The following is a 23488-nucleotide window of genomic DNA, read 5'->3' on the forward strand; positions in this document are numbered from 1 at the left end:
TACAAAATACCTATTTAGCACCGTTTATGAGCGGGACGGAGATAGGGTGATGCGTGTGTGTGAAAGAGATAGTTGTTAGGGTAAAAGCCCTAGTTACACGGTAAGGGTGGTTAGGGACGTCAAAAGATTGGTGACCCTTTGCGGCCTATTTTGGGAAACGGAGTGTAATGCGATAATGTATTTATAGATCTTTGTAATAGAACTAAAGTGGCATTATCTTTTTTTGCTAGTAAGATAAATAGATACAATAATATTCAGTGGTAGATTTTTTTTAAGAATAAATTATGTCATTCAAATTTAAAATTTTTATTGGATAGGTACTATATATCTATAGCCTAGGTAAGAGATATTTTTTTGGCAATTTATCAAATAAGCATTATAGTTTTCTATTTAACTATTGCTTTCATTCAGTAGATACCTAGATATCTACCTATTAGGCAGGTAGTTAGGTAGGTAGAATAAAATGCAATATTTTTATTTATTTACCTAAATAAAAATATTGACCTAAATATCAATTTATCGTTAGGTCAATACTTAAAATAGAAAACTTTTTTACAAATTACTTTAACTACAATTTATTTAACACAGATAGGATGTTTTTTTTTTCAAGAACATTTTCCCTCACTAATAATACCTATTCACTTTGTTAGATGTGAGTCTCCCATGAGAACACTTAAAAGCTACCAACCGTTAGTAATGAATTACTAAATAATAATTCAAATAATTTATAACAACGCTAAACGTCTGATTGTCATACAAGTTGTAAATCACGGGCGCTAATTTGAAACGGATCCGTAAACAGAACGCCGAATTTCAGCAAAGCATCGCCCCTTGGCCCTAATCTCTTAAAGGGAACCGTACCTCTCAAAAGGATTTAACAAGCGGTATTCACTGCTCATTATATTTTTATACTTTATACCTCTGGTGGCGGACATAAAGTGCGCGATCAAAACACGCGAACCCCTACAAAAGGTAATTATGTTTTGATTTCTACAAAAAATTCGAGTATCACAAAGGAGACTAACGAGATAAGAGCGTGCTAAATCGTCCCCCCCTTCACCCGCGCTGGGATCAATTCGCTCGCGAACGGTCGATTGGCTGAGCGAGATGGCTTTATTGGGGGCGTGTCCCCCGCAGGCCACGCCCTCCCCGCTGCGAGGGTATCCGCCGCTCCTCGCCGGCCAGTCAACCTCCGACCGCGCCCGCATGCGTACACGATCCCACGATCGCGACCCCATTGTGAAACTGTGCTAAATGGAACTGACCGGCGTTCAATGTTAAAGAAACAAATATACGAGGAGAAAGAAGTGAACATGGCGATACAGAGTGTTTCGAGATATCCCAGCAGCCCCGCGGAGGCGACGGAACCGCCGAAGGCGTCGAGGATCAGCTTCAGCGTCGCTTCGATCCTGGCTGATACGAAAACTAACCAGGTCGATGAAGCCGAGATGATCAGGCATCACCGGACGATCCCGGAATCGCCTTTGAGGCAATCTCCTGAAGCGCAACCAGAGCTACCCGGCGGAAAATCATCACCGCGCCCGTCATCTAATGCTTCACCTATAAATCTAAACGTATCAGCCCATGCAACGTCTTCTGACGAAGAATACGAAGATTCCGTGAATCAGGAAGACTCTATAGTCGATGTGGAAGATCTGCAGAATGGCGGACATAGTGACGACGATGATAGAATGTCTAGTAATGAGAAAGAGAGGCTAGGACCGATAAGGCCGACCCCGTTTAGCGCGCTGGCTGCTGCAGCGGCGGCTTACCACAGCTTAGGAAGCTGGGCGGGACCTCCTCCCGTCGTGCCTTCGTTTGGACCACTGTTCCAATCGCATTTCCCTGGACATCTAACAGGTAAGATTCATTATTTTTCACTTTGCTTTACCTCTAAACATTCCTCTTTGAAATTTAATCGATTTGGTAATTATATGCTTATTTGTAGTTTTCATTGTTAGTCTATATGAGTATAGAGCATTAAATTGAATTGTTAAACTTAAATAAACATTTTTACACGCTTCAGGCTTCTTAATATTATCCAAGGGTCGCATTGTTCAATCGTCACAGAACAATACTTCATTTGACAGAACATAAATCACTTTTTTCTTAGATTCAACGATTTTTTCTTCACTGTCACTTTCTTTAGCTTCTCTAATAATTGTAATAATTGTAACTGTAATCATGCATATAATTATAGGTGTATTAAGTCTAAGTATGATATGCGATAATGGTTGCACGATAGTTTTGTAAAGTGATTTAAATGTAAATTCCTGATATTGAATAGACGATTACACAAAAATGTAATCGCCTGATGCAATTACCCACGCACTTAAAACACCGTTAATTGCAAGTGTATGCAATAATTATAACCTGACACGCATTGCTTTAGTACAATTAGGTAGTGTATTTGTTCGTTGCACAATTCTATAGTTAGAAGAATAATCTTCATCGACGGAATATTTTTAAATATCGTATTGTGAGGGCTATTAATACAGTAAGGTCTAAGGTGTTCATTTATATCTAGGTACTTTGATCTGTATCTACTTTATTTAATTGATTTTAAGTATTCAAAAGTATATTTGGAAATTAATTTCTACGATTTTTTATAAATACCTAAATCAAGTATTAAATAGGCACTAACTACTATTTGATTTAGATTTAAATTTAAATACCAATTATTAGCATTAGGTCGTGACCGTATTATTTTAGTGCTAATGTTGATAAATAATTTATTTTCACCGCGTTTTCGAATTAATTTTAAACTATACCTAGTTATAAAAGCGATATTGTTGAATAGAAAATATTCAATTGTTTATAATTACAATGACTCGGTTATATTTATTACCTTATTACCGTTCGTTTAAATATAAAATGATAATGATACTTAATTAGAAAATTTACGCAGTTAATAAATTTAACTTTACAAGAATCAAGAATGTTGGAGCAATTTTGTTGTTCAATTGTACAATCAATTATGTTATTATGATAATTATTATTTAGTCTTACAATTACGCTCGTTTTAATGATAATTTATTTTCCTCTAGAATAAATATTTGTTGTGAGTATAAATGTTTTCATCACTTGAATTGCCTTAAAACTTGTAAGATTTAATCTCTAATTGGATTAGGTATTTTTCTGTGCTAATTTGATTTTTTATGATAGCGCTTATATTTTTTTACATAGGCCTAATTTGTATCTCTCTATATTATATTACTTTTTCGTTTATATAATATCTATCCGTATACTAGTAGGTACCTATACTTAGTATAATTTTATCTGTACTAAGCGACGCTCTACATTTTATGACATTTCTTGCTTATCAAAGTACCAATATTCTTTTGTATCTCCACATAAATGAACTTTAATCACAGAATAATAACTAGTAACTAGCGTCCTTAATAAACTAATAGATACTAAAGTACCTAGAAAGTACCTGTGTCCGTACCTATCACAGCACAATTACTTCTTTTTTAAACCCTTTAAACCTTATTCATCGACTTAACAAACATTCAACACTACAAAATTACCATAACCCCAAAATTCAGACACCTTCGAAACACAAGCCGAAAATCCTCTAAAACCGGTTACAAACAAACAAATAAACCCATAAGACAAACATAAATAGCGGATCTGTCGAAATGCGAAAACAATATTTGAAAATGGCGGCAAGGCGGGATCGCGTCAACATGGCCGACGACTTTGCATAATACCCTCACAATGACAGTTATTTGTAGTTTATACAATTATCATATTTAGATCTTGTAAGCCTACACAGTTCTCTTGTAAATTTAATTTTGAATAAGTTTCTTTAATGTATTAAAAGTTTGTTTCTGCAAAGGTATTTTAATCAATTTAAAATACTCACAGGCCACAGCCAAAATTAATCTAGGTACCTACCTATCTAGGTATTTCATTAAATGTGTATGAACGTTGCTTAATTAATTGCTTCCCTAATAAAACATGTCATGTAATTTCTTCTTCAATTAATAAGTTACAGGCATTACTGATTACTCACATTTCCTTTCGCTTATAAAAACGTTGTAAACGCAAATATGATTTTATTTCATTAGCAAGACTTTGTTAACTTTTTTTAAAAAACCTTTCGATAAATGAAAGTGTTTGTACTTGCTTTCCCACCGTTCCGCTATTTGAAAGTAGGTAAACATGTTTAGGACATTTAGGTATATGTACCTATATCTATAAATAAGTCTAGATTCTAGTAGTAGGTACCACGTAATTAATTCCTGCATTCACATTTCAATTATTTACTTTTCACGTATTTATTCACGTAACTACGTCTTAGTTATTTGCGATATTCAATAACAAATGAAAGTCAAATCTAAACTCATTGTCCCATGCCATGACTAAAAAAAGTAAAACCGAAAAGCGCGGCAACGGAAAAAACATAACCTCAAAATGCAATTTCTCACACGAACGCATAGCTTACTGAAAAATGAGCGATAAGCCGCAAAAACATCCTGAAAGCTACATTACAGCTTAACATTATGAATTTACACACTTAACATGCTTTTGTTCGCTTTTAATTGATAAAATTGCAAGAACAAAATTATATTGAAACATGCGAGTATAATAATGGCGACAACGCACGGAACGGCTGACGCTCAATTTACATTTTTCATTAATTAACTGTAATTTTTTAGTATTTTATTACATGATAGCGGAGGAAGTACCTAATTGAATTAGTTTGGAGATAATGCGAAACGGATTTGCTTGTAAAATATGTTATATGATAATGCGGTTAAGCGGGAATATTAGCCAATACGAATACCTAAGTATTGAAAATAACATCTTGGCGACATTTTTAGACAGTTAATCCATATGTAACTTAGTTAAGTGCACATAAGAATAATTTTACATTGTTTGTATAAAATATTCTTATAATATAAACAAGTTATACTTAAGTATTTTAATTTGATATTCATTTAACTAAAATTAGTTTAAAACATGGCGTAAATTCCCTTAGCTAATTTGCACGTTTAATATTAATACAGACATAATATGACTCACTACAAAAGTGTTTATTATTAAAATTTAAAATATCTACTACCCAATAGTTTTTAAAAGATTAATATCATCAGTTTCTTATAAAAAAGAAAAACAAACAATGGTTATTACAAAAAATATCAATGATATGTATTTGCTAATATTTGGATCTATTGAGGTTTACCTACATAGCACCTAACAATTATTGACTGATTGTCCCGTAATAAAATATCATTGTATCAAATTCTTATCCAAATCTAAGCAGCTATTTGGTACATAATTAAGCATACAAATACGTATAATATACACGAAGCAATCTTATTCAATTGTACACATCTATTTATTAACATTACTCTTCGTAAAGCCTCATGTGACACCGAATAAGTTGCAAGCGCGTATCTAATGAATCACGGGCGACTGAAAAATAAAACACAACCAGTTTTATCGAGGTACAATACCCTGCGACCGTATTACCGCTTTTACGAACTATAATACGCGTTAATACGACTATTACCTGTATTTCCTATTTGTTTACGGTCCAGGATAATAGACTATTACCATACTATTACGAATGTTAAATTGCTAATGCAAAACGCTTGAGGGATTTCGATTAAGAGCCGATTGCTTTCACGGTGTGACTGTCAGCCATTATGTTGAATTGTATTATATAATTAGCTTGGATTTTTATTCCGATAACATTGATTATTGTTGGGAATTTGAAAAGCAGTATTAGCTATACAATAATGTGATTTGATGCCGATCTATATTGACCTCTTGTGTGTTGAACGAACAGTGAACTTTGTAGTCGTTCGTATGAATATTGTTTTTCAAGTCTTCAAGAATTAATTAGCTATTTATATACTTTTCTTTCATTTTATTCTTGAATAACGAAATTATTTCTATTGTTTCGTTTAGTTTCGAATAGTATTAAATTATCTTATGTTTAAAGAAATTGACGTGACATTTTTGCCAACGGCTCTCGTAGAGTTACAAAAGTCAATAATATAAAATTTGAAACATAATTAAGAAAACATAGTGCATAGTTACACTTAGGGCCTTATATTTTTCTCAAAGAATTTCATATATGCGTTTAATTGAATATTCTACTCTCATTATAATATTTTCGCTTGAGCCACTGAACACCACAACGCTTTTAAGGCTCGTACAAAATGCTCGAGCCAGTAATTAAGGTAACCAATTAGGCCGTGCTATCGGGAATTAACTTAACATTTACTAATTAGCACCGTATAATATAAATACTAGCATTTGCGAGTATACTCCAAGATAACCCCCATATTTGTCTATCAAAATAACGGTACCGTGAGCCAAAACATTACTAAACCCATTTGCGAATTGATACCATAATACCTTGTAATATGTGACAAATTTGTCCGAAGGCTTCACTTTTTTCGCTCGATACTCGCTCGATTGCCTTCCCTAATTGGCTCGCCATCTGTTTTAATTCATTTCGCGATAGTTTTACAAGTATTTTATTGACGCGTGGCTCCGCCTGGCGGTTGGAGCGATTAATCGATTCGTTTGCGTGCGAATCGCTCGATTGAATGTCTGGCCTGCATTCGATTTTTAAACAATTTTATCGATATTTCGTTTCCATTCCAGTTAATTACGAATTGCGGTTCTAATTGTTTGGGGGATTGTTTATTGTGCCGGCGGCATGGGAGGTCCATAAATGACGTGTTCGTCAAGGGAATTGTTGTCCTATGATGTGTAGATAAGGTCGAAGATCGCAGATAACTTTAGCGGCTCAACTGACGCGTGGTAACGTCTTTTGGACGATGACAGAAAATAATAAATCTCTAGATAACATCAGAGGTGGAGATTATACGGTACTGTGTTGCATCACGCCATCCATACTTCCTGCACAAATTAGGGTGCACTCACACACATCAGTCACCGTCACGGCACGTCACCGGACAGGATTAAAAAAAAATATGTATCAATAGTTCTAGTATGACTCTGTTCCCACACGACAGTCGCCGGCACGAAATCTATCAGTGACGTCCCCGGTCAGGCACGTCAAATAATCTTTCCATACATGTACCATACTTTTATTTATCCCCACTCACCCGGTGCCGTCACGTCTCAGTTCAGTCAGCGTCGTGCTACCGTCAATTGCTACATGTTCTCTAGCGTGACACACGTCTAATCACTGACTAACCTGATGTATGTGTTCAATGATTCAGTCAAACCGGCGACGTGACTGACGGACAACATGACGGTGACTGGTGTTTGTGGATACGTACACAAACCGTCACCGATCAGTCATCGGTGACTTGACGGTGACTGATGTGTGTGAGTGCACCCTTAGTTCGCGAACATTCCTAATTGGCTGAGCTAGACCTTAAAGACTAGTGCGATAGGGTTGAAATTCGTATGGTGTGTGAAATATATTTTTAGCTTTTCGCCGAACAGTAAGTTACGATGGTAAACTGTGGTTTAAGTGGCTAGTTAAAGTATAATTGTCAGCGAAATGTTACGAGTTAACTCTTGCTTTAACTGATGTTTAACCACACGCAATGCGTTTGCTTTGTTCCTAGTGGGTTACATTTAAATCAATATCCCTTTGAAGTGATTTACTTTGCTGACAAACATTGATGCATAGGGATTATTTACAAAATATGTTCGTTACTAGTAAGAGCTTTATAGGTATAAGCTGTATCGTACAGTAAATTAAAAATATTTCCAAACTAATTACGTATATAAAAGCTACATAACTATGGAGAAAAATACTATTTCTTCGTGTTATTTTTGTGATAAGACCTACAACAATCAATAAAAAATATTTTAAACAAATATAGAGTCATAATTGAATAGTGTAGGTAGCTTATTCTAAACCTGTACAAATACTAAAACATAAAAAATATAACAAAAATGAAATTCTCGCCTGCTACAAACGGTAACCGATTTGAAATGCCCATTAGGCCTATAATGTCTTTTTCTTTTTATTCCACATTCCCTCACGAAATCCGTTGTTTTCGCAAAATTGCACATTATTCTCAGTTTATGCTTTGAATAATTTTATAAACACTCATTTAAATGAATATTATAGTTATTACAACTTTGCTTACATGAATTAGGTTTTTGAAGAACGTGTCAGATTCATTTCTCTGAATTATTTTCTATTCGGATAAGTTACCCATTAGTTTATCTAATAGATACCGACTAATAGGAAATTAAAGAGACTTTTGAATGAATTTACAGTTTTTAATGTAGCCAAAAGAATAAAGCGCACACACAATGCTCTCACCCGCGCAATCGACTGACATCTGACAGCCTTAGGGAGGGGACGTGTCCGCGACTAGTGATGTGCGTTCTTGAATCCATCTAACACTACTTAATTAAACTTTAAGATATTATTAGTCCTAGTCTAAATATATATGATGTAGCCCTATTTGTACAGTCTTAACATACTAAAAATTTAACTAAATCTCTCTATTACAGCACTAGTCTTAAAAACATCATAGAGAAGTAATAAACATTTCATTTTTGCTAATCATTTATGTAAATAACATACCCATAGTTTTTATTGCTTCTCGGTGACTGGTTCTATTAATAATATTATAAATTAATAAATATGAATGAAGACTAATTGAGAAAAGCCATCGGTCGCTACATAAAAACTGTAATATCCATAAAATCTACGATCGGATAGCTACCAAATTTGTATGTAAATTAGCATTTAAATATTAACAGAACAGGTTATATACCATAAAACTTTGTTTTTAATATTTACGCTACTGTTTTTGTATCGGATTTGGTTACGAATAAAATTTTATGAATCGATACAAAGTTGTCGTATAAAAATTAACGATTATTCGGTTATTTTTTCTATGAAATTATATTACCTACCTTCTTGGATTTTACACTCTTTGGAAAAAGTTTTAGCTTTCATTTAACTTTAATAATCTAAGGGCCGATTTTTCAATGCTTGGATAAAACTTATTCGTCGAATAATGTATAATACTACCATTTTAAAAACGTATTATAATTGCCCGTATTTGACAGTTTACGTGACATTTTAATTTTATCGTGTAATACTTTATTGGACGGATAAGTTTTATCCAAGCATTAAAAAATCGGCCCTTAAAAGTAAATATAAATGACTCTATTATATAGAGTTAATATTCATTAACTTTGTTTATGAGATAGTCTTAGTAAAATCAGAATAATTAGGTAATTCGACGCCAGGAGGATGATAAATGATAATAAATTGGTTTAAATAGAATTAATGTTTTAATACTTAGATAGTCTTATATTTCGATTTTTATGTCGTATCGCAAATTACTGTAATAATTATAACCTTTTAGTCTCTCCACACAATTTTATAGCGAAAAAGGACAAATCAATTCAAAAAATAAATTCAAAGAACTCCAATATCCCTAATCAACTAGACATTTAACAGAATCGATAAATTGCTATCAAAAATATCGATTTTAATCTCCCATGATATATGGTCATACAAATTTTTCAACAAAATGAATTCAAAGCGCTCCATAAATTATAATTTGTATTCAATCTTAAAAATTATTAGAAACGAGTTTTAATTAAAATAATAATGCGTAGAGAATTGGTTAATTTGTCATCGAGCGGTATATTATTGTTGAAACATAAATTATAAGGCCTTCTTGGAAACGCGTTTCGATTCTAATTTGGAGAACGAATTTTGCTAATGGTTTTAGAATACGCTCCTTTTTAACTTATTAAGTGGCTTATTTATATTTTTTATTTTTGTGCGACAAGCTTTTCGTGCGGTTTCGCTCACTTGTTGTGGTTTTCATACAAACTAACTTTCGTTATTTAATCTAGTTAGTTAAAGATTTATTTTCGTGAAAGCATATAGCCTAGTAGATACCAAAGTTATTCTTTGCTATCTGTACGCTAAAATTAATCAAATTTATAAAAACCGTTTAATAAAACATTCAGAGATACTTACATAGATATCTACACTCTTTGTAATTATAAAATTAGTAATTTTTACATTGCGTGTAGTGTAGGTAATTGTAATATGAAATTGTCGATTTTTTTATGAATCACAAGGCTATAATAATTTTCGTACAAATTACGTAATTCTAGGATACATTACATTGTTTCAGCTTTAATGAAATTATAAGTGAAACTCCTATTCGTTATAATTAATGAATTAATGTTTTTATTGCGCCTATAAATATATACAGTACTTAATAGGTACCTACTACCTATGTACTTTATAATGACTAGGTACATTATTGCAAAGAACTATTCATCATCAAGTCATCATCTTTACATTTTATTACTTATCCAATACATAGCTTTATATTTTAAATTTCAATATAGGTAGATATTCTATGATCTATCTAATGATATGGTTAACCCAAAATTTACATAACATTGGAGTGTCTCTCCGTCCCTCTGTCTGTCTGTTTGCCCAGAACATCTTTATTGGATAGAGGTGTTTGTAGAGCAATATAATATGAATATAAGTTATTTTTTATCTCATATTACGTAAACGATGTCATGTTCTATAATAATGCTATAATCCCCAAATCCCTAGAAAAACAAACAGCATTTCCTTGATCGAATTTCTAACCCTTCCTTCTGTATTCCACATTTACCCAGCATCCACAAACCGTTATACCATTACCTTATCCAAAGTACCATAGACACAATCCATACAATAGATTCTTCACATTTCTTGAATACTCTATTATAATGGGCATAGACATAGAATATTATTGAGGTGGGCGACGGCGTGGGTGAGCGGATTCCCGCTGTGTGCATTAACTTGTTCATTTATTAATATCTGACATAATATATTTGAAAAACTTATAGAGTTGTAAGCTTTAGTTTTTTTAGTTATGTTAGAATGGAAAAAATCAATTGTTACCTTTAGATTTGGTATCATTTTTAAGTCATTATGAAAGAGATGCAGGGATTCGATGTGCGGAGATTGCGAATTTTTATAGAATACTAGCGGTCCGCCCCGGCTTCGCCCGTGGTACATATGAAAAATAGATGTTGGCCGATTCTCAGACTTACCCCATATGCACAGAAAATTTCATGAGAATCGGTCCACCCCGTTTCGGAGGAGTATGCAGACTAACATTGTGACACGAGAATTTTATATATAAGATAAAGACATGAGGGTTATATTATTTAAGTCAATAGATACTAGAAAAATTACGGGATGGTTTGATGTAAACATTATTTTGGTATAGGTTCTTATTATTATTTATAAATGGTTTCGTGTTGTGCGAAATTAACCGTAGACAACTTGTTATTTGTGATGTCAATGTGAGCTTCGAACGTGAAAAAATCTTATTATTTACCTATGAGTAAATTTCCATGTTTAATTAATACCCAGTTGAAATTTAAAATACAAATCATGTAGAATAGTTAATTATAATCAATACGTTAGGAAAACTACCTACAAATTATATATTTTACTACCTACTTACTAACAATAATAAAAACGTTAGGAAGTAAGTAGTAAACTGTCTGTCTGTCTCTTATTCATGCCTCTACCACGTAACCAATTTGAATAAAATTTAGTAACTGGAGACATGAGTAAGAACGTCAGATAGGTTTTATCCCGGAAATCCCACGGGAACGGGAACAATACGGGGTTTTTGACTACGCGGGCGAAGCCGTGGGCGGAAAGCTAGTAAGTAATAAAACTAATAGCGTCCTATTTAATAAACAATTTAATTATCACTTTACTGTACAATCAGTTCATATTACTGATAAAGAACATAAAACTTCACAATCAAAACATTAATTTAAATTTTTATGAGTTTATAGTTCTTTAATTAATATAGGTATATTAATTATTTATTAGTTCTCTATATACCTACTATTAATATTATAAATGCGAAAGTAACTCTGTCTGTCTGTTACGCTTTCCCGCTTAAATCTCTCAACCGATTTTGTTGAAATTTGGCACAGACAATCTTTAGACCCTGAGAAAGAACATAGGCTACCTTTTATTGCGAAATATGTACCACGGGCGAAGCCGGGGTGAACCGCTTGTTTTATTATATTAATTAAATTGTCTTAGTCAGAACAATTCGTGGACAAATAAAATGCAGGTAAATGACCGCTTTGTAACTTCATTTTAACTTTGTTTTTTATCAGCGGGTCCCTTTGATACAACTTATTATAAAATCAACACGAATTATTAATTGGTTTTGATTTTTATCAACTTTTTGTATTTATGTGTTTATATTTAAATAAAATATAATCATTGTTTTAATTTTAAATTTCCACGTGTATAATCTATATAACATAAAAAATAAAAATGAATCGCATAACTCGAGAACGGCTGAACCGATTTCGTTAATTATTTTTTATAATATTCCTGCAAGTAGTGGTTCTTATGGAAAGGAAACGTAAACATGTACCACGGGCGAAGCCGGGGACTGTTAGTAGTGAATAAAAATCTGAACTTCAAACTTAAAGTAAGTATACCTAATAAGTAGGTAGTAGGTAGGTACCAATGTCAAGCCAAAAAGTATCATAAAAATAATCTGTTTACACTTCACAATAATCTGTTAAAAATAGGTAATTCTCAGAAACATTGAAAGTTTTACACTAATTTAGATTTCAAGCCGAGTTAGATGTTATACATGATGTTAGGTACAGTCCGCAACGAAGTCATGCTCCTAATTATAGAAGCATTCCCAATCAATTACCGCGTAACAAGACTGACACGACTCTCAGTTGGTACCGTCAGCAAAAACATTAGCATAAATTTTGTATATTTTAATATATTATATATAGTTTAAAAGACTGATAGCTTTCCTTGGTTTATTAAACTTTCTTCGATTACCATATTTTAAGTTTTTTCAAGATGCATGGTAATAAATTTTTACTATATTATAATTTTGATGGATATTAATAATGTACCTAATAGTTATGAAATTCAATAAAGTATGATTTATTTCTTTTCGGCAAGATTTTATTAGGTAGTTACTAGCAAACCGGGCGAACTCCGTTTCGCCACCAGCCTTTTCTTTGCTATAAACCTCACGGAGCCCGAGACCTTTCCAATGAATGCAAAACCGTGGAAATCGGTTGCTGCGTTCTGGAGTTATAGCGTCAGGAAGGAAAACCCGACTTATTTTTATATGTATAGTAGATAACGACTTCAATTTAAAATAAATTAACAGGTTATTTAAACATATGTAAACAATTATAAAAATATTCGAAAACTTCAAATTATTAATAAACACTTTAAAACCAATAATACATTCACATCGGCTTCAAATTATTACATTCATTACTAAAATCAGAGGCCATCAAACGGGCGTATTTAGAACTATTTAAAACCTGGCAGCGAGCCAAAATCCTAATGTCCCATTGAATAGGGCTATTTGTAAAGTGACTTCAATGCATAACTTCTGTGCACTTAATCGTGGTGTGGCCACTAAATAGGCTTTAAATTCTCCGAGACAAAAGTAAAACAAAAATCTTTGATTGATGGTTTTATTGGCTCATAACGGCATTCAGTTAAATTAAATGTGGATATGGTTTTTAAATATTTAATGAAATTTATTTATGTATTGTTTTAACGATTTTTACTACAAGGATTTGATTGGTAATCTCGTTTAACATACTTTTGCTTTTAATACGATTTGTTTAGTATGTAAATTTAACTAAATTTAAATATCGTCAGACACAAATGATTTAAATAATACGTCACGTGTTTGCGTCTTTCCAAACTATACAAGGCCAGTACGCAACGGTGTGAAACTAATCACGTATAGTTTGGAAATAACTTTTTTACAAAGTTCTTCCAATCTATACAACAGCAGTACGCAAATACTTGCAAATACTCGCGTATACTTTGTAGTGAAGTAAGTAAGAATAGCGCTCCAAAACATACAGCGCCAGTACGCATGCGGACTAATCGTGTATGTTTCGGAGTAAGCGCGGCGTCTCTCCATTGCTCGCGTTTATATTATTGTATTGCTGTTTTGAAATCTATTATTAAAATGCATGTGTATTGTGTATATAATTTTGCGTACTGATCGTATATTTTTTGTATCGAGGATGCTTGTGTCTTCGTTCCCGACTATACTGCACGACTTACAATTGACAATAGTGCTAAAATGTAAGAATCTAATAAGTCCAGAAGAAGACGGTTGCGAGGCGACGGAGCCCCGCTTCGCGGGGCTCCTATTTTTGTGTAGTTAAAAAAAACACGAACCTAACCTAACCCATAGGTAACCCTTATATCTGTTACCTATTTATTTTTCTAAGCTTACCTAATAATATTTTTATTCCATATTTTACTGAATCAATCAAGAAGAATAAAAGTAGATAGATATAGCTGTACAAGTCTTTGATTGCCTATATATTTATTATTTCGCTCAAGCGTAAGTGGTGTTAGCTATATTTAGTTATACATATTTTGCGTACTGATCGTGTATAGTTTGGAAAGAAGAAGCAAGCATCCGCTTTACAAAGTATACACGATCAGTACGCAAAATTCGTGTATATATTGTAATAACAAACTTAAAAACAGCATTACAAAGTATACACGAGCAGTTTCCTATGGTTGCGTTCTGGCTATGTATAGTTTGGAAATACGCCACGTGTTTGTTTGTTGATATAATTTATTTTTTGACTGTGTAATTACAGACAACGTTGTTTTCTCTTGAAATTTTCCAATTGACATACCTACAATTATTATAAATATTGGTATATAATTAATTCGTAGATATTTAAGACGAATAAAAATTGATAAACGTCATTTAAAACCTTGGCTAGGCTCTTGTTATATTAAACATTAAAATAAATCATAATAACAGTCAAAACAATATAATCGCGTAATAAAACAACTCATTACTGTGAGCACAGATAATAGAATAACTTCTTATTAATCTATTTATATTTATAACGTTAATTAACGTATTTTAATAATGTTGATTGCTGTATTTCTACTGATATGAACATGCTTTTTATTTATCATAATTAAAGTTTTTGTTGTCAACGTTTAAAAACGAGGTACTTGAGCAATCATAGATTAAATTTCAAAAGAAAAAACGAATCTACATCTATGCTTCACAAATGGAATAATGGAATTGAAAATTTGAATATAGAAGCATAGTTCAAAAATAGAACGTTCCTAATGGGGTTAAATAGCTAAGTTCCGAGTTTTGTATGGCCCATATTTTAAAGCGATTGAGTCGGCTGATGAATGGCTTCAGAGACACTTCGTTTGATCGTTAGATAAATGTTGTGGGTCGTAAGGAATCCGGGAAGACTTGTTAATAGTTCTATTATAGTTCATTGTGTTTTCATAGATTTATCATCGTATCTTATAATCTTCCGGTGTATAAAAAGCTTTATTTGGAACTTACCGTTTGGAATAAATATTATTTGGACAGGCTTTTATTTGGAAAGCGTTCTTTACATATTACATATTTATTTACGCAATGAAGATGTTCGAAGAGATAAGAATTTATTGCTTCCAATTGTAAAATAATTTTCGCTTTTTAACCCGCTAAATGCCAGAGAATATTTAACATGTCTGTACAGAATAGTTTAACATTCAAGCGGTGTATAATTATTAATAAATACTTAACCCAAGAGATACATTTTACATCTTATTTCCCACTGAAGATTTAACAAAACGAAGAAAAGCGATCGTTTAAAATATTGGAATGAATGACATACCACGCTTCGCACGATAAATGGTACTGCTCACACAAAAAGCAAATATGCTCATTAATATATCAACTGTCTTTTTAGCCCGATTTGGTACCGTCAGCAGAAAAATAGAAATTTTAACTAATGATAAATTTTCAACCGACTTTAAAAAAGTAAAGTTTTAGAGTGTAGGTATTGTATTTTTTGGGTTTCTTATTTTAATTTGATGATGCCTTCTGGTTGGTAAATTTGTTTGGTTCTGACAATTTGAAGTTAATTTAGGTTTTTTTAATAATATAATTTAGTGCGATAGACTTAATGTTGAAAGTATGTAATTGATTTACATTGTGGGTATAATTTATTCATTTAATCGGGGAAATCGTAAAAATATAGACACAATGTCGCCCGCCGTCTTGACAATGTCATTGATTCGCCTAAATAGCCTTGTGCCATTTATTATCTGTGACAGCTACATAATTTAAGTCTTCAGAATCTCGACTCGGAAATAGTTCGAATTTTGAATTCAAACGTTCCCGCGAAACATGCGATTAAATTCGAAATTTGAAACTAAATTGCGTTTTTAAATTATTGCCCTGTTACTAATTTATGGTTTCGATTTAAATTCAATTGTAACGTACTTTAAAACGTGTCGTATTTCTTTCAACGCTTGAAATGTCACAACATGTAAATAATTCAGATGCTAAACATCTGCATTCGATATCTTTAGACAATTAACAAGAGAATCGAAGCAGACAGCTACCGTACGTATATTTTTAAAGGCAAGTAAATTAACGTGTAAGATCTTTTGTGCACGAACGACAAACGCCACGAATGGTTTGGAAATTCAAATATTACTAAATTTATACAACATTTTATCTTAATTAAGTGTCTCTATTTGTATCTTGGGAACAATAAATTTAGATTTCATTAATTAAGAATGTCAATGTTCCCGTTTTGCATTATCAATGCGATACCACTTTATCCAATCTAAAATAGTTTCGAAATTGAGGAATGTAGTAATTATTAGCTGTATTTAAGTGTCATTCTGTAGTATTATCGATGAAATTATATTTTTATTGCTCTATCTACTATTTAATTTATAGCATGTTTTCCTGTTCTGAACGTTCTACCAATAAAGATATTTATTTAATACTGCCTACAAATTACTTCGAATTATTAAAATAGCTTTGTTATCACGTAAACACACATATTGGTGCCAGACACAAATGCCGCGACTAATCGTCGCAACTAAACCGTGTCGCAAGTCTGCATCTAGCCTTATTTTTATTTCAGTCTACGTCGCCGGCAGCTTTGACGTCGAAACATGCCATTAATACACTTTCGACTTTTTTTCGGCTGTCACATAATTTAATTTTTTTTTACTTTTTTGTGGCGCATTAGCTATTAAACGAGTCGTGTTTGACAACGGGATTAATATGTCGAAATTGTTAACTCCGTGACAGTAATATTTTTCATGTAAATGATTGTGTTTGTGTATCTTTGTTTTGTAATATTATGCGTAACATAGACCACAATATAGTTTAAAAATTTTGTTACTGAAGTCAAGAAATACAAAAATGAAGAATATCACAAACAAATATTTTATAATTCGATGTGTACTGATAAATTTAGTTCATTAAAGCATTTGAATGTTGAATGCTATAAGAAATATCTAAGTATTACTTTTAAAACCATAAAAAGGTTATGAGAAAGTTATTAAAACATTCTACGCCCATTCACAGAAAAATAAAAAAAATTCCGCAACGTGAATGGGACATTTTCCTTAATAGTTATAAAAATAACTACAATAATAACAATTAAGGTTATCAGATTAATAACGGATTTCCATACATTTATCAAATTATTTATATAGCACAAAGTTTAATTTCGAATATTAATTACCTACTGCCAGCTAATGAGCTGATAGTGCCTGTAATAAAACTGGCTAATCTTGGAAACAATTACCTTTCTCTTTATATGAGTAAACAATTATTTATTTTATTAAAATTAGTGTATTTTGTTCAAACATTTGATGTTCCCATATGTACCTACTGATCGATATAATTAGTGTACACTGGAAATCAAATCCAGGATCTCCAGGTACCTATAATTAGTTTATACATTAACCATTCTATACAATTGAGATGACAATTCTTTTTATAACATGGTGGAAATACATATCGCAATATCTAGATATAATATTATAATCGCCTATATGATATAGATGCTATACCTAGCCTATAGCCTTCCTCGATAAATTGGCTATCTAACACTGAAAGAACTTTTCAAATCGGACCAGTAGTTCCCGAGATTAGCGCGTTCAAACAAACAAACTCTTCAGCTTTATAATATTAAGTATAGATAATACATCGAGATATATTACTAGAGGGGTTATTCCAAACAAAAACATTGCGCGCGGCCGATGTGGTGGGGTACGTGTGGAACGAGCGAGGCGTGGCTTCAAGTTCAAAGATTAAGCAATGCGTGCAGATGCGACACATTGTGCAATCTGTTTACTCGGTACTATCTGGTGGTACTGATACTAGGGAATTAATAAAACGAGGATTTTATATTAAACTATGTATTTTAATTTCCTTTAAATAATATCAATTTATTAAGCTTTTGTCGTTTTGTGTAGTAATCAATAGTTTTATCAGTTTTTGCTTCATGATGTAATTTAAATGGATACGATGATTCAATGTTGATGGCGTTTACGTATAAGAAACTCACATTTTGAAAAATCTCACGCGAGATTCGAGGATGGGGGAGGGGTTGAATAAATTCTCACGACATCTCACCAGGGGGGGAGGGAGGTGCAGAAAATTTTAAAAAACACCTCACGTAATTTATGGACGCCCCCTTACTCGATCACAATTTTTGTAACTTTACTATAAACGGAACTACATTTAAAAATATACTTTATTTATTGAGTTATAAGGTTGCTTCCATTCTGTTTATTTACATTCTCAAAAACATCAATCGCTGCAGAGGTGGCTTGCGACAAAGGCGGCTTGTGTCAAAGGCCTCGGCGATATCATTTAAGAACATAATATTATGTACTTTAGGCAAACTTGTTATAAGATCTATTTTACTTTCTTATTAGTCCATTTGACAAGGATATTGGGTAAGATACCTATTGGAATAATTTTATTATTATGTATGTACTTATTAAATCCGCGAATAAAAAAAATTTTTAGTCGTGAATATAGAAATTGGGTCGCATTTTTTTAATCCGCGAATAGTGAAAACACGAATAAAGGAAGCGCGATTAAGGAACTTTTACTGTATTAGTTTCTGTGAATGTTGTGTTTATTTGTAATTGTTGTGCATAATAATTTATAAATCCTATTGGAACAACTATTGATTAGGCTTTTTTTAATAAATAAAAATAGGTAAATAAATAAATATTACTTAATATAACCTACCGTTTTACTTTGCGTAGTCGGGTAAAAGTATAAATATTTAGGTACTACACCACGGTAATCTTTCCTAGTATATATACATAGTTAAAAAAATCCAGTTACATTTTTTTAACAGACTCATCGATAGTGTCACGTCTGTGCTGTTAGTCTATGAAAAATGGCGCGAAACGCAGAACGCGTGGTGATTTTTCGCAAAATGATAACAATATTAGTAAAATGCATGACTTACTCATAATAAGGAAACTTACTGGTGAAAAGTCACTCCTCGGGCTTTGTTTGTATTATGGGAACTGTTAAAACAATATCTAAGCAAACACGAAGGCATTTTGAACAGAGCAATAACACGTGTTGACGCGGCAAGCGGGGGGCACAGTCCGACACAGACTAAAGAGACTTGTGATTCTTACCTCTAGCTCGTGTTAAAGAGAGTGTAGTAGCGATCGCCTCTCTAGTACGTAGTACATTCTATCTCGATGAGATAATAGATTATAATTTCGCCCAATAAAACATGACCTATCCCACAGAGAATTAATGAAATGTGACGGTGTTGTCTGTGGTAATAAAATATTGTTTTTATTTGTTTATCTGTTATCAAATTGTTAACTAGTCTATGCTCCAGTGGCTTGAAACTCGATTGTAACTTTTGCAATAATTTGTAATTAAATTTTTGTTGTTTTTGTTATGAGACAAATTTATTGTTCATCGTAATACCTAAGTGGATATTTTGTTGTGTTCGTTTTTAAGAGATTATAATTTTAAAATGAGTCTTCCTGTGTCGTTAGGAATAATAATTTTAAACTAACAAGTTATTTTCTTTGATATTATTTTATTGTTTAATTGCTTTTTCATGTACACATTATACTTGTGGTATAAGTTGGAATTACGCAAAATTGGACCAATTATCTTATTAAAGTGAAACTTTTATTACATCGTCTCAAACTTTTTGGTCTGTGTAGCGCATGTCGCGTGTATCGCGGCTGCCGAGTAGGTATACCTACTCGGCAGCCGACCGTCACGCGACATGCGCTACACAAAGCAGTGTTCGGAACCGTTCAAACAGTTTCACTTTTACCGTGGTTTCATAAAACCACACAACATTTTTTTTTTATATATATATATACCTAAGGTACCAATAATTAATGGGTAGGTTTTGTAACAGGGTTGAAAGCATCACTATAGTTCTGTGGAAAGCACCATAAACAAATTGACTTTCTCTGCAACTAAAAAGTCGCTATTAAAAATAATGTTTATAATTATTACCAAGAATTAACAAATAAATTAGTGTTATCACATTAACTAAAGGTCATTCCACACTAGCTGAACGTGCGTGTGTCTTATCTATAGTGCAGGAGCCAACTATAAAAAAACGGTATAATGTAACGAATAAAAACCTTTGTTTTTCAAATAAATGAGTTTATCGGCAGCCGTTTAAGCTTTGAAATTGTATGAACTTCAGTTATTGGAGTAATTAATATGGAGTTTTATTTGCAAAAGTGTAGGTAATGTTTACATTCACTCTTGCAAATAAAACTGATGACTGTCAAACAAAACCTTAGGTAAAAACATAATAATATAATATTTACGATATTTTTTGGCTGTATCAATAGTGTAGGTTTATGTCAAAAATATGATGATTCTAATATTATTATTGTTGCAATTTCGTTTACACTAACTGCGTAAATAATATGTATTAATCATAATCGAAGATAGATAGAAGATAAATCGTTCTATTTCTACTAAATTATGGTTCCATTAATCAATATTAACATAACGGTAATTATGCAAACGCAATTACTGTTCATAGTATTTCTTATATAAATATTTATAAGATTCCAATATCTTGTTAACATTCAATTGAACCTAAATCAATGTATTTACTGCATAATGGGTTTAATTGCGATAAGTTTGTCTTTATTTTTATCGATGTTTTATATGAAAAATACAAATAAATAGTCTTTAATTGTTATTTATAAACGGACTCATAATATGCACTTGATTAATAAAAAACATATTCATAATAATCAACTTTATTAGTTTTATGAGATCAATAATTATTGTATAAACTTAATAATTATAATATAAAATATTACCAACTTAGGAATTGTCCTCTTAACAGTAGGAAATCATAACCCCTAAGTTACATGTCTAAAACCCCTATTACACTATAATGACTATAACCATTTACCGTCGGATATTCTACTATACCATTACACTATCACTATTACACTATCCATAAGTGCCAAACTCCCTACCCATACTACTACCAACCCCCACTTAAATATTGTAGCTAATTTCAACATTATCTAACATATAACCTCTTTACAGATCACAACGGTGAACCTCCAAAGCTAAAGTGCAACCTGCGCAAACACAAGCCGAATCGCAAGCCGCGGACCCCCTTCACGGCGCAGCAACTACGCGCGTTGGAGAGCAAATTCGTTGATAAACAGTATTTGAGCATCGCTGAGAGGGCAGAGTTCTCTTCTTCGCTGGGACTGTCTGAAACACAGGTAATTTATAGATACTCATAGATATTACTAACGGATTTCGTAATTTTTCCCTTCAAAGGAGCTAGTTTAGTATACTATACGAATAATGGCCCCATTTTTTCCATACATAACTAATACATATTGAAAAGTTTTGAGATTAAATATGCACCTATTACAAATAATATAAAAGTAACCTATATCATTGTGATACCGTGTATTACTCTCATGTCCAAACTATGCTTCAAACAACCACATATTGCGTTTTTAATTAACAGATTTGTATGCTGAATTCCAATAAAAAATTTCTATGATAATCAAATTTAAATTCTAGCTTTTACTCAATTATCTTTAAAAAAACAAAATGTATTTCTTTATTAAAAGGATATACATTTATTTACGGCAAATCTTATAAAAGTTTGTAACTCAATCAAGCAAAAAGTATATCATTTACATAAAATTAATGCAGCTCTTTAAAGATATAGATATTTTTGGATAAATTATACAGATAAACAAATAAAATACTAATATGAATACCTACTATAACGTATGTAAAAATGAGGATTTAAAAATGTTACAGTATAATATACTAATTATTTCTTTATTTCACAGGTAAAGATCTGGTTCCAAAACCGTCGGGCGAAAGCGAAGCGCGTCCAAGAGGCGGAAATAGAAAAACTCAAGATGGCGCAGTTTTCCCGCCATCCTCACCACATGTACCCACACCCCCTGCAGCAGTACTTCCCCCACCCCCTCATGGGCCGACCCCTACCCCCTATGATGTCGCACTTGACTATGCAACCCCCCGTACAGGGGTCGCCGTCACCTAGCACACAGACTAGCGGACAACAGTAGACAAATAATAATATGTCGAGTGCTTTACTGATATTTTATATACTGTGGTTTGAGACTGCTCTATATATCGAATGATGTTCTTGAAGTGAAACTTCTTTAGCCGCGTTGATAGTAAAATTTCAAGGTCGCGTCATGGCAACAGCGTCACGTCGTGGAGTAAGGTCGATTTTGGTATCTTTGAACCTTGCCAAAGAAGTTTCACTTTTACACGTGTACACACGCTCTTTTTGTTGTGTTAAATGTACCTATGTTTGTTATAATGGCCATCTGTAATGCTATATTTAAATTAATTTAAAACCGCTACTTAGAACAGACATTTTGATTTACCTACGCAATATTATTAATTGTAAATTATTTGTAAATATTAGTTAAGGATTAATGTAAATATATTCTGTTTATGTCGCAAAATTATAAACAATACACGAGGGAATTATTTAGTATAGTTGTTCATATTCTATTTAATGGTCAATAATTAATATGTATTACCAAAATTATATACAGATTTCAATAAACTTAGAAAACATGTTTTTCCACTGTTGTCCCCATATATTATGTATAAACATATCCTATGTTAAAAATAGATATAACTATAGTTAACCTGTATTATTATATAGAGTATATATTTAGTACAAAATAACTTGGCTTTTGAAATGTTAACCGAAACTGTAAATATATACCTATTTGTAAATTGAAATTTGTACTTGTGTAGTCTAATACAATTATTTTAAATGATTATTGGGTTTTATTTCTACACTTTCCTACCAACACACACTTGGCCAGATTCGTGGAATGTTGCCATAACCCGGTAACGAAATCTATGGCATAAAGTTCTTTTTTCAAAGTTTTTATTTAATTGACATTCAGCAAATTTTTTAACCTAAAGGTGCATTTTACATCAAACGAAAATAGAGCTAGAGCAAGAACATTTCGTGATCTTTTAGTGTAAACGAAAACTCGTATTCCGAGTTGTTAAATATTAGAGCATTGCATAGAGTCTTTTAAACGCACTAAGAACAACGAAAGAATGCTCTACGCTCTTAACTGTTTACAGTAAAATAATTTGACATA

General features: G+C 32.3%; 1 protein-coding gene across 1 annotated transcript; it reads left to right on the forward strand.

The window, feature by feature from the left end:
* Nucleotides 1-1182: 1182 nt before the first annotated feature.
* Nucleotides 1183-23153, forward strand: LOC149478011 (uncharacterized). The gene is made up of 3 exons (XM_089709730.1): nucleotides 1183-1860; nucleotides 21405-21589; nucleotides 22178-23153. The coding sequence occupies exons 1-3, from the start codon at nucleotides 1275-1277 to the stop codon at nucleotides 22418-22420; spliced, it is 1014 nt and encodes a 337-aa protein (XP_089565856.1). The 5' UTR covers nucleotides 1183-1274; the 3' UTR covers nucleotides 22421-23153.
* Nucleotides 23154-23488: the final 335 nt, after the last annotated feature.

The sequence above is a fragment of the Colias philodice genome, chromosome 23 (assembly GCF_061535455.1).
Source record: "Colias philodice isolate Cphi_HAF_F1 chromosome 23, ilColPhil1 Martin Lab GWU primary, whole genome shotgun sequence".
NCBI lineage: Eukaryota > Metazoa > Arthropoda > Insecta > Lepidoptera > Pieridae > Colias > Colias philodice.